This window comes from Falco punctatus, assembly GCF_963210335.1.
Source record: "Falco punctatus genome assembly, chromosome: 8".
Taxonomy (NCBI): Eukaryota; Metazoa; Chordata; class Aves; order Falconiformes; family Falconidae; genus Falco; species Falco punctatus.
In genome coordinates this window covers 56,075,443-56,094,628 of record NC_137588.1, presented here as the reverse complement: position 1 = coordinate 56,094,628, position 19,186 = coordinate 56,075,443, and the positions used below count along the sequence as shown (strand labels likewise).

The window sequence follows — 19,186 nt, the reverse complement described above, 5'->3', positions numbered from 1 at the left end:
ATCATTGGTGCTGCAAAATAAAATACATCACTCAATTGTCTCTACCATCTGCACTATAAAACACTCATCAGTTTATTGCAGAATACAATCCTGAGGTCATTTACTAGATTACTGCAATCAATGTCATTCAGAGCATGTTATGAATCCCTTCAATGTGTTTATTTTATTCTTAATTGCATACTGCAGGAATTGTGACCTTACCCAGCAGGCCACATTCAAAAGATATCCAATCAGTCCTATGCTACTGGTAACACAACCTTTCAACTTCTTCAATTTGTATCCTGATACGATGGGTCAGGGTAGGATCCATGTACATAAAATGATGCACAAGAGGAAAACACATGTGGTATGAGAGAATGGCCCAGTACGGTGCCGTGATTCCTGGAAAAATTCCCTGCAAGGACAGCATAATTTAAAACAGTCTGGGATTTAGTTCTCTACTTTGGGCATTTTTATTTTTCTCCATTTTTCTAGTTGTTCCTTTTCACTTAATATTTCTTGGAGCATTTTAAACTGGCATTCAAGTAATAACAGCGTTTCCTGTGTTCTTACTTTTTACAGTCTGGAAAAAATCCCTATGAGCAGTCCTGATAGAAAATGTAAAAATGCATTACAGAATTAACCCAGAAGAATTTTTTATTATTATTATTATTTCAAAACATCTAGCAGATTCCCAATTGCCTGAACAAAACCAGTCGAGACTGTCCTTTGAGAAAAACAATGTATTTTTGTAATTCCCAATCCCTAAGTATTGCTCTAATATACTAACACAATCCTATTCACCATGGCATATTTCTGCAGGTAGCTTACAAAAATAGTACCAGTTCTAAGGATTTTACAGTTTTCTACAAAGTTAAACTTTTTAACTTAAAATATTTTACACAATAGCCATATTTTATACCAAAAAGAAACAGTAATGCTCAATTTTCATATACTGTAGACTTTGATCAGAAAATAGAGATATAATTGCATTCATTTTGCTGTCACCATAACCTCTTCAAAAATCCTTGAACAACTCTTCAAATGACAAGCTTTTAGATGCATATTAGCATTTTTTTCAATTTTAAATTCTCTATAATATAAGATAAAATAGTTGTCATACTGCAGTAACTACTTATGACATATATAATGTCCTAAATTCAAAAATGAGATGGAGGATTCTTGTACTCCCAGTAAACATTTAGGCTTACCTTCTGCTGCACACACCCCTCTCTCAGAACACACGTTGAAATTATTTTCCACATAAGAAGTGAGATGTAATATATAATTGATGGATTTTTAAGTCACTGCATTTGAAACAGATCCTGAGGAGTTAAGTTGCTACAGCCTTTTTCTGGTGTGTTTGTTTTTTGTTTTGTTTTCTTTTCTTTTCTTTTTCTTTTTCTTTCTGTTGTGGTTGTTGTTTTGGGATCTTTTTGTGTACCTTGACCACAACAGTTACCAGTACAATCATGGACAGACAGAGTACAAACAAATTCCAGGTACAATCAATCCTTGTTGCTTTACCAGAATCATCCAAACACTAAGTTGCCCTTTTTTGCCTCATACTGGAGGGACAAACTAGAGAAGAATAGAGATGTTACTGAAAAATGTTACCTTTTTCAATCCATGATTTTAGGTGGAAAATTACTGCACAGGTGTTTGACTTTGCAAACTAGGATTTATTTCACTTCAGTAGAAAGTGTTTGCACTATATATTTCACTAACGGAAAATTAGAATGTGATAGAGAGCCCACAAACTGCTTTGGAATATTGTTAACCTAAGCTGTCATTATGCCAAATTACTAAAAAAAAAAAAAAGAAAGTTTAAATAGTCACTTCTGCTCTACCTGACTAATCATAGTTATTTATGTAATGCTGAGCTAAAAACCTTAGAATGCATCTAAAAAGAGATTGAAGACCATGCTAAAAAATAAGGTAATTACATGGAATCTTACAGCCGCTCTACCTAATATCAAATATATTGCATTTCTTAAACACTGGAAGTTCTTTGATGCCATATCATATTGCATGTAAATAAAACTAATTGCCATGGTGGTTTACTGAAATATGCTTGACAAGTAGCATTCAATTTTCCCAGCCAGTCAATGGTTATATTTTTTTCAACATTTTCAGAGTCTGTAAATTTGAGTTTCATACTTTCTCTAACAATATTTTCACACAATAAAAGTATTTCTTTTTTATGACATTTTCAGATCACACAAAGTAGATGTTGCACAAAAACTCCTGTGTCAAATAGTAGTATCTTCTATTCCAGAGCTGACGGTAGTTCTTATAGACACAAACTAGGTTTAAAAATACAAATAAAATGCTAGTAGAGACATTCTCAAGATATTAACTTCTTATTTTCTGAATCCATCTTAAACCCTTCACAGCTCTGCTTAAATTACCATAGAAGCTACTGTTACAACTCGACATACAAAGGAGCCCCAAAAGTCCTCTATAAGTTAGAGCAACAGACCTTGCAAGGTGCTTGGATTGCAGTGACCAGAAAATTGTTCTCACCTCCATGTCATTACGCTCACAGTGAAGCAGCCCCCGAGCATGTTTGTGTTCGGGATCTAATATATTGCCTTTCAATCAGAGCTGAGAGCCACTGAACACATAGACAGAACATGACGAGCAGGTCAGGAAAGCAATAAAGATTTTACAGAGCTGTCCAAGGTGCTAAATTTACTCAATAATGGGTTTGGCACCATAGTGTTAACCTCTCATTTACTACCAGTTTGAGGGACTAAATTGAAGTAGCTGACTTCATTTACCTTGAAATGTATATTTTATGACATTATGTAAGTAGATTGAAAGGGCACTGCAGTTTTAACAATTTAAAGGCTAGAGCATGTTTAAGATGAAGCCCGAATATTTATTGTATATTGCACTTAAACTATATTGTATATTAAAATGCATTGATTAAATTTGTAAAAGGTATTATAAAAAAGGACAGCTAATATAAAAGATCTATATCGTTTAAAATGCAATTGATACTGCATGTTACCACTGCAATGGTGATAGATAAACAGATAGATAGGTGGACAGAGCAGCAGACAGACATATCAAAAAGTGAGTGAAACTCACATTCTATAAAAAGAAATCCCTGCATAAGCTCAAGGTCTGTTATTCCAGATATTCTTTTGTTCACAGAAATTTTTTTTGCCTTCATCTCAGAAGCCTAGATTTTCATAGCAGTAAGTGGGCATCATGTAAGGTCCTTCCAATTGAATATGCAAGTGGAAATATTTCCTGAGAGAGACAGAGTTTGACTAAAGCTAATATCTAATTTATGGGGGCATTTTTCAAGAAAGATCCACTCTTCTATTAAGGCTAAAAGTCTGACAGCTTTTGGTTTAGAATAAAGGACTTTGCAGCATGTAGTTAGAGCTAAAGGGAGGGTCTTCTTGTCTTGCATTTTATTTCAAATGAGCATCATTTTAGTTCTATAAAAATAACAATTGAGCAAATATTGAAGAGAGGAAAGATTAGTGATTAAATACCATGCATCAGAAATCTGCCCTCCATGCAGCTACACACCACAGATCCAGAGTCCATTTTTTGCCCCAAAAGAAGCTGATATTATACCGAGTGATTTTTACTTTTTAAATTTTTGAAACAGGAATGCAGTTAAGTATTTTAATCAAATTTTCTTCCTGAAAATACTAAGGGGTGTTTACATAAGCAAAAGAGGAGGTTGGGTAGTGATGTCTGCTGCAGCTTTGCACATTCCAAGATTATTGTAGGAAAGATTATATAAATCATAGCTGAATGACTGTGGTTTTGAAGCACAAAGACTGAAATTCAGACTGAATCCACTTCTGACAGAACGTACCTTGAACCAACATTACAGCAACTTTGCACATTTTGTTTGTGGCATGCACTTCCTTCAGAAGGCACTCATTAAAATAATGAAACTTGCATTTCAAGTTTTATCATGACAAAATCATTTTGTTCCAGCTTTAAAAAAGATGGGATATTTTTTCTGTTGACAACTCCTTACTTTTCATTCACCAACTAGTGAAAAAATATCCACTCTCTGTCCCAAAAGAGCTGTGAGTCTAGTCAGCTAAAGGGTATCTAGAGTAACTCTTATTCGGCTTAAGTAATTAAATTAGATAATGTTCAAGGTATTTCTTAAATCTAAATGAATTTTGTCAAGAAGAAGCTGACCACAATACATAATACTCATCAGCCACATATTGTATTATTGAGACCACCAAAGGATTTATGTACTTATGGAGGGTGTGGGGGAGAAGCTGTTCTAGCATACTCTGAGGCATTTATCTTATGTGTTGTCTAGATATCATATCACCTTCTAATGCTCTTTAGCATTGTAATACAAGAGAGAGCTCATTCATCTTCTGAGAGGGTACTTAGGGATGATGATGTCATTCATACTTCCTTGACTCTTATGTCTGACCTCCTGGCTCTGCCTTCTAACTTCCTACTCTCATGGCTACTTGCAAGAACACTCCTCTGCAGAGTCAAAACGCTGAACATCAGACTCCAGTTCCCTTCTTTACCATGCAAAGGTCACATTCTGAAATTTCAAGTCAAAATTACAATAATTTGTGCTCAAACTTTTCTTCTGATTTTCAATGGGTGAAACTATATATGTGCTAGTTAAAGATCTGTGTTAGAACTAAGTTTTAAGCATACACATGAAATTTGTCTATGCATTATATTTTAATAGATAAAGATAAAATTGTGAACACCTCTTTCAAGTGCAATGGGAAAACCAGCATGTTGGTAGAGAGCCATTTAGAAGGATGCCACAGATCTAAAATGCCAGTCATCTAGCTTGATATACAAGAGTTTCAGCCTGTCCAGAACCTCCCTTCTCTCCGCATCTACACTGAGCACTGCATTATTGTATCATTTTCAGCAATTATAGTTTTATAAAGACTCATAAAAGCCATTCAAAATGTAAAGATCCTCCATTTACTGTAAAACTGAGGGAACTATGCCAGCCTAATGGGAAGTATAAAATAACAGGGCCATTTCACTAAAAAGGTATTTGTACTCACACAAAGATGAAAACTTCTCTAGCAAACAAGCAACTGAATTGTTTCCATATATTATAATTGAATCATACTGAAGAAGTAAACACCATATAGACATTAGAAAGACAGGAAGGCAAAATGAGAGAGAAAGAGAACATACTTCACTTGAGGGGTAAAAAAACCCCTTCTGTTTACCGCTGCCTATAAGATGGAAGTGCACTGAATTCCTGCCACTGAATTTCAGTGGCAACTTCCAGAAAATAAGTCTACAGTGGGAGCCGGAACCTTAGCTTTTCCAAGCCATTGTAGTCTCATCAGCCTCCACCCAAACTGAAAATCACAGCCTAAATCTACAGCACTAAAAACAGTCATGCATGACCTTACCACCTGCTCCACAATGAGCCAACCTTATAAATAAAATATAGAAAGCCTATATGAGGCAGCAGAAAGAACAAACACTGAAGTGCAAATGCGAGCAGGCATCTAGCCATAAACATTGAGAATCGATGATTAAAACACCTCTTAACCACAAAGGTGATAAATGCGTTGCAATAGGGAAAACACAGCCTATTCAAACAGTCTCTGTTGCAAACTCTGCTGACAAAAGAAGGAACAAAATTATGATGATCACCTGTAAGTCTGTCCTTGCAAGTCTCCCATCTTACCCCTATTATCCTTCTGTTAACGGGGTATTCTTAGATACTAAAAAAAGGTATCAGCCTCTCCACACAACTCATTCTGCTGGTCTTCATTTCCATAAATGATGGGCACATAACAATGGCAACAGAATTAGTAGCTAGCACAGATGTGTACTTCATCTAGATACACAGTAGCCTGGAATAAACTGGCATTAATATAGTTGCATTGGAATAACTTTGAATAAACTGACATTTTAGAGTCTGGATGCTCCCACCATATTATCATCAACTGAAGCATCTGGCAAGTAATTTGGAGAGTTTTGTTGCTAAAAGCTCTGGGGTTCTCTGCTAATGTTAGGTCTCTAAGTCAAAGGGAGAAGAGTGGGGTGTGTGAAAGGAGATACGCAGAACTAAAATCACTCTGCCAGTGCTTAGATCACCTCTTTTGTGGACTTTATCCAACCATGAACGCATGACTCACATCTACGTCCCTCTGATAGCTGTAGAACTTTGATCCTCCCAAGTGCATTTACGGTATGCCTCGCCCTAGACCTCTAAGTTTACCAGAAAAAGGCACTTACAGCGACCTGCAAGAACCTTCAAAACTGTCAAATTTTTACTCATGAGGCCGATCTACCTTCTGTGAATGCAGCGCAGGGCTGGTAGATATTACTATATAGTACTTTTATATCTATCCACATCCTACAACACATTACCTGGTAGCTGGTAGATGTCAGTCATATTTGGGACTTACTAACACTGTCATTAAGAAATCAACACTATGGTAATTCTCTGGCATCTCCTACAGCATTTCCCACAGGTTCTCCTGCAAGATCCCCCTGAGGATCTAAGGACAGATCCCCTCACTTTGAAACATAGCAAGATCACAAAAGCAAACACATTTTCCATGCTGTACCAAAGGCTGCAGTATTTATTGTAGCATGTAAAGGCAGTTCCTCTGCACCACTTTCCAATGACTCACACTATTCCTGTCTATCTAGACAACAAAAAGATTATTCCTGATTTATCCATGAACATATGAACAAACATTCTATTCTTCGATCTGACCTCAAAGGTTTGACACAATGACTTAAAAGCACATTTTGCACTATAAAGTTTCCTCATGTGCCACAGATACCTTCAGTCCCCGGGCAAAATATTCAGACACGTGTAGAAAGCAATCTCAGATAGGAACCTCAGATATTTTTATTTGAAAATTTACCCCAAACTATTTGTACCAGGATCTACAATACTGTGAAGCAGATGTTCATTATTGAGATTAATGAGCTTTTTAGGTTTGGGTCTTTTGTTTTTTTTTTTTTTTTTTGTTTTGTTTTGTTTTGCACATGTAAGATTTTCTGATAATTCTTCCTCTGCTCTTCATAGTATTAACATTCCTATTTTTGAAAACAGCTGCAGATGAGAGTTGCAAGAGAAAAGAAGAAAATAAAAGAGTTATTACTCAAAGTCTTGTCATGACCATTTTATAACCATATATTTTTGGAAAATTGTCAAAGTCCCCTTATGGAAGGAGAAGAATGTTTTGAATTATTTGAAGGGTCTGGACTTAAGTAAACTTAAAAAGAATTTGGAAAAATGAACAGAGACACTAAATTCTGAGACTGTCATTCAAAGATACTGCACAGGCTGGTTTAGAAGCTCTATTTTATAGATCATATTATTGTGCCCATTAGAAAAAAACCCTGGAATGCTGGGGATTAAAAAAAGACTAAATGTGGCTTGTGATTTTGTGTGTGGCACAATGTATCTGTATGAGTGAAAAACATTTTACTTGGCAAATAGACAGGCTGATACCTATTTTTTATAATTTATATACACAAAGACTTTCTAAACACAGGTCAATTTGTATCACTTTTAAATTGTTTTCCCATTAGGCCAATCTAGAAGTTATTGGGTGGCATAATTCACTTGGCTTCATTTAAATCTATAGAGATATATAACTATGTTTGGTATTACAAAGCAAGAATGTTTGCTGAGTTAAATCAGCAGAGCCATCTAGCAATTAAAATGTAAATTGTACATACGTGGTTTGTCCATTTAATTTTCAGAGTTGTTTTTTATTAATGCATTTATTGATACAAATACCTAAATATGCCAACCTAGCTATGTTCTGTAAAAACCAAGTGTTCACCTATATGCAATTAAAGACCCATCCACATTTTCTTCTAATGAAGGGGAAAAAACCTCAACAAACCAAAACAAACAAAAAAACCTCCAGCATATCAGTAAGATTTGTGAAACTCACACTTTTCTGGATTGTACGCTTAAGGTAGGAAACGTTAGTAGTTAGAAATTGAGAGTTCATGTTACTTTTAATAGCAGGAGGAAAACTGAAAAATAAGACACATTAAAATTCTGACCTACACCGATATTCCACTCCGTGCTGCGGAGAGTGAGTGCATAAAAACGTTGAAATAGAGACTGGAATAACTTTGGTAGGTTTTAGTATTACAGTTAAAACACTGCTCAGTCATAACCCCTACAAATGACTACTTTCACTTACATTTTATCATCGGTATAATTAAAAGAAGTCTCATGAAAGGGGCATTCTCATTACAACGAAGGACCACTTCAGACCCAATTGAAATGAAAAGACAGACCATAGATTAGGTGTAGATACCAAGTGGTAATTTCCAGGGAAGCATAAAATGCCAAATGTGTAACAACTGTATTTTATAACTATGTGTTCAAAGGACTTACAGTATTTTATTGTACAAAGAGGCTTTGGCTCAGAAAGACTACTCCAATGAAATGCCTCCTAGAATATATTCTAAAATATTTTCAACTTTACCAGAAACACAAGATATTTTGTTCCTGATATTATTATTTTTAATTTACAGCCTTAAAAATTCAGCTGAAATTATCCAAAGCAGGTGTAAATGTTGAATAACCATGTAATTAATAAACTAAATTTATCCAACATTTCACCGAGATAACACTACCCTTCTGTGTACACCTTCACAGTGTAAAAGCAGAGGCACCACTTTACACAATCCAGGGCTCCTCTTCCAGTGGTGAGTGAAGAGATCACCACTGTCACTCGCCAACAGATTTTATGGAAGTGCTTCAAAACTCGCCACTGATTTTTCAAAATGTATCAATATTTCAGTAACTTTTTTGATTATCAAAAAACTCTTAGCTCTCACTAGTTTAAAGCTGAAAAAAAAGAAGACAATTCATATTATTAAAATATTAGTATTATTTCCTATTGATTAAAAAATACTTTTACACACATTTCACTTGTCAGAAGATCATCTCTGGAAAAATTAACCACCTCTATTCTGTAAAATGTTAGGAGTTCCAGACAAGATGCTATGTCCAGATGAAATTACAGATATAGCATTATTACTAAAGACGCTTAGGTCATTCTAAAGAACAAAATTTAACAGAGTCAAATTCCAAAATTTCTGTCTCTTAGATCTCCCATAATATATGAACAAAATACGTGTTACACATATGTGGCACTGCTTTAAAAAAATGCTTCTGTGTTTTGTTTTCATTCTCCACTCAGCAAGCATATCATTTGTCATCTATAGCCACAAATATATTCCAAAAGCTTCTTTAAAATAAATCCAAAATGCATATCCGTGTTTATACAAGTAGCATGAGATTGCATGCTATTGTACTTAGAGGACATTTCAGTCCAGTTGAGTTATATCAACATAAGTTACATGATTGACTTTTACAACAGAAAGAAAAGGTTGTACTCAAACAACTGTTATTGCCTCGATGGAAAAAAAAATCAATGAAAGTAAAATGAACAAGAGATTTTGTCAGAGTTGCAGTTAATACTACTGAAGAGCTATGGATATTAAAAGGTCAACAAATAAATTAGTCCAAGTGTTATGAAATGAATGATTTGGCTTATAATTGTATTGAGTGCAAATTGTTCACTGCCTATTAGACCAGGTAATTTTTAACCATGGTGCCTCAATTACTGTTCCATAAGCAATAATACAGTTGTAAGAGCCACTGGTTCGATCGAGTGACCTATGAGACGCGCCAGGACAGCTGACTTTGCTATGATGGATCACTGAGCCTGATCTCCAAATGGTGCCAAACCTTCCTTTCCTGTGAGGAGATCTCATAAAAGAAACATTACTGCTTGATTCATTTTACCAAAATGTTTGAGTTTTCTAGTGTCAGCAGTTGAGTATAGATTGTGAAGCTCTGTATTTCTTAGAAGAATTACGACAACAGGCATCCTATTGCTTCCAGCACTCTCTGCTAAATGGCATCATGATGGTTAGGAGGATGCTTTTTCTGCTACTCAATTGGACTGTGTTGTGCGAAATACACAGCAATCATATTTTACATCACCACGTAAACCCCTGCATAACACCTAAAACTGGGCTAGAAATGGAAACTGTAGGTGAGATTATAGACATTACTTCACACTTTTGCAATGCCCTGCATTCAAAGATCTCAAAGCACCGCTTTAATGGGAACAAATTAAACTTCACAACATACTTTCTAGGAAAATATTCTCTCTCCCCCATCTTCATCAGAGACAGCCTTAAAGTGTAGCTGTTTGGCTTAAGTCACAATGGTCTACGGTTACAACCAAGGCAAGTTTTGTAGGGTGAGGTAATATCTTTTATTGGATCCACTGATAACAGGCGAGAAAAGGTGCAGTCAGCATGCAGGAGGCAAGGCTCGGGTGTCCAAAAGCTTCTCTGCTTTTTTCCAGTTATATCAGTTAGTCTAATAGAAGACCTTACCACTCCCTACAAATCCTGATAGCCTTAAACAGGGAAAAGAAATTGATCTGATACTGCTTTCACGATATGAAGTAACATACATGGCGCTTCACGAGAAGGAAAAGCAGCAGCTGCGTTTCCCCATTGCTCCTAAGGGAACGGTGTTCCCTGCGAGCCAGGGCTCAAAATACAGCCAGAAAGGTCTCACCACACTTCCCACAGGACTGGGCCCTCAAGGGCTGTAGCTCCGCAGTAACTACGCCTATCTGCTCTCTGCCCATACATAAACCAAACTGAAGATGCAAATGCAAATCCTGAAATATCAATTAATCGGTGCAGAAGAAACCACAATAATAAAAGCCTAATTAGAATAGATTGTACCACATACAACCAAATGCTGTTTATACTGTCAGTCTGCTATATTTTTGATAAATCACTACATTCAAACAGTCTGTTGGGAGGGTGATTTTCCATTTCATCTCTCCATTGAGCAAAAAAGTGCCATGTGACTGGAGTCTGGATTTCAATTTCACCAGCATACAGTTGAACTGAATATTATTTGGCACAATACAGTGTACAACTGAGCCACTAAATGGCTGATTTACTAAATTATTATTAGATGAGCTCTTGCTGTTCCAAGTGAAAGTGCAGTCACTGTCTCTCTTCATGGTGTGTTCAAATTGTTCTGTGTTTAAATATTCAGCATGAGGCTAATGTGAACTGATGAACTGAGACTACAAACACTCACTTTCAATACAGACAGAGAGACAGAGATGCAACGTATCATGTGGCCTGCAGAGGTGAAAATGATTTATATTTAAGGATGCTGCTGCCTACTTCCATTACGATAAGATAGTCTTAATTAGCTTTGTGTTTGATTCAGGAGTTTGGAAATGTAGCTAAAACCTAGCCCCAAAACCAAACTAGCTGCGTAGCTACAGAGGGTTCTGAATCCTGGGGAAGTGGGACTTGAGCCTGGATCTCTGTCAATAAAGTGCATGAGCTGCCACCATAGTTTCACACATTACTACCTTTAGCATTTGAGTTGCAACTTAAAAGCATCACCTGCATTTCCACCCTCAGCATCAGAACCCCCAGAAAATGTAGAGGACTGACCATGTTGTGTAATGCTATGACTTTTGGAGGCGAGGGAAGATAGGGAAAAAGGAAAATAATAATTTAAAAAAAAAAAAAAAAAAAAAGATGAAAAAAAAAAGAAACAATTTCTTTACTGCCACCTGCTGGAGCTAACAATAACCCTTTGTCCCACCGAAAGAACAAGCATCTTCACTGAGGACAGTTACGGCAAGCATTTAAAATACTGTGATCCCAGACACTTACAGTAGATTAGAATTTTTTATTGGTGCCGTGTTGCCATAACAACATAAAGACAGCAGATGACTTAAGCTAAGCTTGCAAAGCAAAAGGCTGCTCATCTGGCAGTTAAAATGAATACAGTTCACTTCACAAGTTCCCCATATGGACCCTTAGTGTATGGTAATGAGGATACCATATGGTGGGAGAAAATGCACAGAGAACAATTGTGCTCTGCTGGATGAGTGAAGTGAGCAGGAAGTTATGAGGAAACGCAGGAGAGAGATTTGTGCGTGTGCTCTCTAACTCAAGGGTTTCTTTCAGAGGGGGGTTCTCTCTCTCCTTAATCTTCTTCTTAATATATACATGCACAGAAATGACAGAGAAACATCTTGTACGTTTTGCAACATCATTCATCATAAACTGTCAGCTATGTTTGTAAATCAGCTTGGTAAGATCTTAGAAATTTGTAATTCTTAAAAGGTAAAAGTGCTAAGTTTTTAGATGAAGTGCAGGAAAATTTAAGCACTTCTGACAAGTAGAAACATTAGTGGTAATCATTTTAAAAATGCTTGCATCTTTCTGCCTGCATGTTTAGCTGTAAATAATGCCGCAATGAATAAAAGCTTTAAAAAGGGGAGGGGATGATGAAATGGAATAAATATTTTTTATTTTATTTCCAAAAGGATAAAAAGTAATAGGTGATCAGAACCATATGCATGCAAGATTCTGCTGTAAATGTACATATGCTATACAGTAAGCTGTACTAACCAGATCCTAAACCTGGTAAGACAGCTTGCTAAAGGCTGCAAAGTCAATTTTGTACTACACATGCTTCATAAAAGATGAATATAAATGCATTAGTTAGACACGGTGAGCTAAATTAGAAGGTCAGGCAGGGCTGGAAGGGCTGAAATATCACACAACCAATGACTGTAATTACTCTTTTTTTAAGTCTATTAAGTGGTGTTGTTCTATCAAGGCTCAGGGGTATAGGACATGAAGTACAAGATAAAGTAATGTGTATTTATTACTCCCACGGGATCAATTTACTAGATATTTTCAGCTCCGTGGAGCAAAATACACAAATGCAGCCTTTGTTACTTTCTTCAAACTGTGGCTTTTTCCTTCAGAAGCTCTGCTCCTCCAAAGGACCATGTTTACCTGTTTGGTACCTTCCTGGAACCCTCAGTTAATTGTTGTATTTAAAAACAATAACAATAAGGATACAGGAAGAGAGAAACGTGGGGATCCCTCTTACAGGATGTTCAAACAAGTGGTTCAAGTTGCTGAGACGGAATGTGCAGACTAGAAAATCCAATCCCAGGCATGATTTTTACCCCAAGGCAAAGCAGAAATCAGGAACAAAGAATGGCACAGAGCTCCTTGTCATCATGTTAGCCCTGATCTATTAAAAGTTTTGTCATAGATTCTAAATTACACCATCTGCTCTAATCATTTGCTGAGTAAATGCTGACCCACTTATAAAGAAAATTCACTGAAATGTGTATGCACGCCGTTGACCTTCAGAAAGGAAAGGGCTCCTTGCCAGCCATTTGTATGTGGCTCTGCCCTTCAGCGAGCAGCGTGGCTCGGTCTCTCAGCTCTCTCTCATTTCAGAACCTTTGCATATTCCCAGACATACCTCTGACCTGCACCACACCATAAAGGTGATACTTGCATAGCCGCTTCAGGCATCTTGGTCATCTTCCTCTCAATAGTTTTGAATCTCTCTCCCTGAACGTTTTCAGTAGGATAAATTCAAAACCAAACTGCCAAAAAAACTAAACAAGTCCCTCAACCAACTAAATGCCCAAATTGGTAGGAAATGAAAAAAACCCAACTGTTAAGGGTTCAATACCAACCTGAACTCTGGTCTCACATTCTTATGAATTTTACAGTACAGTGTAAAAACCACCAAGCATATCTCATGCCCTCCTTGCTATACAGATGAAGTCCAACAGCTCCTCTCCACATGCTCTCCCTTCCTGCCCGTGGTCTTAGTATAGAATATACTAGGTATAGAAGTCTTCTATAGTCTTAGTATAGAATATACTTAGTATAGAAGTCTTCTAACAGCCCTCTTGTTGCACTGGGTGGGAAAAAAAACCCCAAAATATGTGTTTTCGTAGCTGAAAGTTACTAACTTAAGTTAAAATGCAGTATCTTGAGTTAGCAGATGGAGATCCTTTCTGGAATTTCCATCGGCTGTGTCTGAAGCAGCAAACCTGAGTTGCCCTGACTTCATTGCTCTTCAAAACTCTGCTAGCAAGCCTGGGCCAACCCACCCACATTTAGTGACAACCTTCATTTGCAATATAAACAATATCCATGTCATGATGGATAAAGGGCAGATCTGTGGGATCTCATTATGGAAAAAGACAACTGCTTTTGCCAGCCACTGGTTCCCAATAACCACCTGTCCTCTATGAGTGTCTTAAATGCGGAGGTGGGGATATGTCTGGTGTGTTGTGTGTGTTGTGTATCTAACGAGTGACCAGAGAAAGGAGCTAAAGGGAAGGTGGAACCTGGTTATGTGTGCTGTCTGCTCAGCAGGGAGGCATGTGAGAGACAGAGACATGCTCCACCTTCATCTGCATGAAGAGAAACCAAAAGTAAAGGTCCCTTTCAGGATAAGGGGTGTCCTAGACAGAGCATTTAAGCAACAGACTGGGAGGAAGAGGACATCAGATCATGGAGGGGGCTGATGCAATGACTTGCTTCTCAACAGAGTGAACAGTCTTGAGCTTAATTTAAATACAAGTGATGAGTTGTAAGAGTGGTGGAAATGGCAAATAAATTCTAGGAAATTGCATATAAAGAGGAATCGTTGTTATTAAATCATTTAGGATGGATGTGTTTCAAATCTAGCTCACAGTTGAAACTGTTTTACAGCTATAGCTGTGGAGTTTTAACAAAATTGCAGAATCACAATGTATCTGCCAGGGATTTATTTTAAGGATTGTAGGGCAGTTACATGAATGAACCTCAGTAGACTCAACATGTTGTTGTGATCTGAACTCTTTAGTGATTTCCACTGCAGTTATGTATGCAAAAACCAGCAACACATGTATATTTGTGTGCACATATACAAACACATGAGACGGGGAAATTGCACACACATGTGCAGGCTTATTCCCCAGCTCCACAGGCAGGCTTTCTACTGACTGCTTCTACAGGACAACAGTACGATTTCTTAACATTAGCATCGTGGTATTTCTTTTCACTTCTCCCCAGAGATCTCTTGTTTCCTCTGATCTGCCTCCTGTCTGTATTAGAAAGGAAAGACTATACTGCCCAGCACACTCCTGGTACTTGATCTCACTCCAAGCTTTGGGTGCTAATCCCACCACCTCTGTACTGCCTGTCTCTCGTCGTGGTGCATGTGTTTCTGCGTGTGTGTGTATGTACAGACATGCACATCTGCTAGTCACAGCCCGACACTGGCTGCTTTCCCTGACCTGCTCTGTACAAGAAGGGAACACAACTCTGGCCCATAGCTAGCTCCATAGCCCAGCTGCCAACATCAGCTCCCACTCTTTTTTCTCCAGAAACTATATATTGCATTTTTACTTTAAACACATCAACTGTTGGTCTAGCAGTCCAAAGACCCTAGTTCCCAGGTGCTCCTGTTCTCCCCACTGTGGGAGAACATTCTCTGCTGGAATTTGGCTACTGAAGCACTGGGAGACAGAAAAAAAAAATCAAAATCTCACTTTTTTTCTTTGCCTACTTCCAGCAGATAGCTGGAACATTTCAAAAAATTCATCCCAAGCATGAACAATGAACACTTCTGAAACCAGTCATTCTAAACTAGTGGAGATTAAACTTCTCAAATAGCCTCAATGGTTTTAGAAATGCCTGTTGACACAGATATGGCTGTTACCTTCTCAGCTCATGGGGGTAAAGCATGTGCTAACACTCACCTGATGGTCTCAGCAATTCACCTTGACTACAGGGATAAGTCACACAGCAGAATGTTCTTGGTCCATGGGAAGGACTGCATGCCCTTATGAACACAAAAATTATAACCATTGCTGCTTCTTGAAAGATCTCTAATTCATCAGTAGGTTTCAATGGAATAATGGCCACAAACCCTAGCAGCATTTATAGAAATGTGTTTTGTTTTATTTATTTAATGCATAATACAAGCTTTTTAATGAACAGAAAGTTATGATGAACTGGCAGGACAATGGGGGAAATGGAGGCAAGGATACTGAAAGCTTTAACCACTGCTCTCCTCTCTGCTGTCTCTCTGTCTCTGCTAAATTTGCCCTCTCTGCCCGTGGTTCCACTGTGGAAGCCATATGGCTTCCAACTCTCTTCTAAGTAGCCACTGAGAATTGTCTATAGTGGAATACTGCCAAAGCCCTTCCTGGTTTAATGACATGGGGAAGAGCGCTGCTCACCCAGCACAGAGACTCACTGCGTCCTTGATTATGATCCTGGAGCCAGCAAGCGATGCTGGGAATTGAACCATCAGTGCCTCAAATACAGAAGTCGACATGTGCCAACCCCTGCTGCATTCAGCCTCTGTGCGTGGCATATTAATGAGTCTTGAACTTGAGGTCCAACCTTCAAGCTTGCACAGAAGGAATTACCCAAAGACAAAAAGTTAAAAAAAAAAAAAAAAGATCCTCTTCATCCTGTTTCCCTCTAACCTTGCATAGTGATACCAGCTTCTTCCCTGAGTTTGTTCTTTCCTTAAGCTGTAACTTTTTTTTTAGGCCATCAAATCATACCTCTGCATATATAACCACAATTTCCCTTGATTTAAAGATTTAAAAAAACAACTTGAAAAGATACTCAGAATAAACACATTAAGCAAAGAGGGTATATGAGGGGACAGATGACTTGGTACTAACCCTCACTGTCATACTCCATCCATAAATACCTGCTAAATGTTGGAATCAGGATATGGAGCTAGATGGAGCCTTCTGCTGTTTTTGTGTCCCGTGACACTAGATAGCAGGAGTGTGTGGTTATCAGTGTGGTAACAGCCTCAGTCTAAATGGGAAAGAGGAAGGTGCTCAGCCTGATGGCTGCATTCCCATATCAGCACAAAAGAGCATCGCTGGGGTCCCCCTCAGTGCCACAGGTGTCAGAAGGGCACCCCAATACCTCCAGAAGCTGGGGATGTACTATAGCCCCCAGCTGTGCAACCCAATTTGGAATTGCTCAGTCTTACTTTACTTCAATCTCTTGATTTGGAGGCAAGCCACAGCCATCTACTAATCAGCTGGAACTTTGGGTTCAGGGAAGTTTTGCAGTGTTTCTTTTGGGCTTTGCGAATGCCTAATGCATAGTGAAGGCTGGGCTCTATTTTCTGAGAAACAGGTTTTATCCCCCCCAAAAATATCTGCACATTTGGTAGCAGAGGCACAATGCAGATGAAAGAGCCCCTACATAAGGATGCTCTCTTTCTTTGGAAAGGGTTGCATCTCTGGAGGGAAATTTGACAACCTATGAAAGCTGTGTCCTGCTGCAAATCTATCCAAAAGTCAAAGAAAGGGACAGCTTGTAGAGAGTGAACAGAGCCAATGTAAAATGTAACTCTCCAGGACAGCATGTTTCACTGGTGGTAAGAGGGAAGGACAACACATCATTGACCCTAAAACCACAGTCTACAGCCTTCCTAGGCAAAGATAAAAGGCTTAACAAGCCTGTAAAAATATCACATACTGAATTTTATTTCTGTCAAGATATAAAACAAAGGAAGTTATGTTGTTCATGAAATCTTCTCACCTTTGAGACACTAGAAATTTAACTAATCAAAGCCCACAACAATCCCTGATGAAAGTCTATTGATGGCCAAGGAAGCTACAGAAGAAAGGTCACAAGATTTACCCCACCGCTATACTGGATGTGCATCATTCGAGGGATCTGGCCTGAGGCATCAAACCCAATTTGTTCTGCGTCTCAGGTCTGAAAATTCATATCTTCCTTTCCACCAGTCAAAGGCGGTGGTCTTCAAATAACACACACTTGGCCTATTCGACTCTCCAGCTCACTTAGTAACAGCCATGATGCTATAGTAGATAAAACACATGGTGGAAGTTGGTCACATAGAATAATTTATGTTGGAAAAGACCTTTGAGATCATCAAGTCCAACCGATAACCCTGGACTATCAAGTCCATCACTAAACCATGTCCCTAAGCACCACATCTATGTGGTTTTTAAGCACCTCCAGGAATGGTGGTTCCACCACCTCCCTGGGCAGCCTGTTCCAATGTTTCACCACCCTTTCAGTGATTTTTTTTTTCCCCCAACATCCAATCTAAACCTCCCCTGGCATAACTTGAGGCCATTTCCTCTTGTCCTGTTGCTTGTTAATTAGAAGAGACTGATGCCCACCTACCTACAGCCTCCTTCCCAGCAGCTGTAGAGAGCAATAAAATCCCCCCAGGTCTCCTCCTCTCCAGACTAAATGACCTTAACGTTCCTCATAAGACTTGTTCTCTAGACCCTTCACCAGCTTCGCTGCCCTAAAAACAAAGGCAAGGTGTACGTGCCCTAAATGCACAGACAGCGACTCCAGCTCATGCATGCTATTGCTCAGGGTTCCTGTGGAAAGCACAACACTTTTTCAAATGCCCCACCTCTTTCTCCAGTATATCACAAAATTCACCACAAATTCTCACCAGAGAAAGTACAGTATGGCAAGGTAGCAAGAACAGATGTGAGTGCAGACCCAGACAGCATTTTCACAGTACAAGACAGCAGTACTAGAAGCCTATGTGAACTATTCTGTTTCTTCATCATCTTTTACTTGACAGAAATCAACAAAAAACTCTCACTAATTTTTCTGGGAACAAACACCAAATCACTTCATTATGCATTGCTCTAATTATTTCAGCAATCCTGAAATAAAGCCATATATAATAATTAATATCCTAAACCAATACATGGTGCAACAGCAGCAGACACACGTTCCCTGAAGATCCAAATAACTTGATTTTATCAATGGTGAAGTTCTCAAAATTATACTGGCAAGTACTACTGTGATACCAAAACCAAGAAGAGTCATTCTTCTATGAATAAGCTGTTCAGGTTCCAAAATACCAACCGAAAATGTGTTCTTCGTTAAGTATTTCAGAACAGAGTAAGATTTGCTTTTAAGAAAGGCAACAGCTCTTTGAGTTAGCTGGGACTCAGAAAGTCACAGAAGTCTCATAAGCCTACAGTGACAGTGGCTGACTGGGCTTTATTGATCATGCCTCTGTCTCAGCTCATCCGCATTGGGTACCAAACCGGGACCGTTACATTTACAGATTCTTCCCCTTTCAAACAAAAACATGCAGCAATCAGCTTTACCATATTTAAGAAAACAACAAACTTTGTACTGACCTTTGGCAAGCGTTCAGGGTCACCAGGGTGCCGGGGGATAACCTTCTGTAACCTTTGGAAACCGTAGTCAATGGTGGGTTCGTTCAGAGCTGAAACAACGACAAACAACGTGATGTGACATACGCAGAGCAAGCAGGTGCCGTTGCACTGTAACAATTGGCAACACATTG

General features: G+C 38.3%; 1 protein-coding gene across 10 annotated transcripts in view; it reads right to left on the bottom strand.

Moving 5' to 3' along the window:
* The window catches only part of EBF1 (EBF transcription factor 1), a 286,812-nt gene that overhangs the window by 15,679 nt on the left and 251,947 nt on the right, over positions 1–19,186 (bottom strand). For all 10 annotated transcript variants that reach the window (XM_080398542.1, XM_080398538.1, XM_080398539.1 and 7 more), the window contains one exon: positions 19,017–19,105. In XM_080398542.1, coding sequence (XP_080254668.1) covers positions 19,017–19,105 — 89 coding nt within the window. The remainder of the gene's footprint in view (positions 1–19,016; positions 19,106–19,186) is intronic.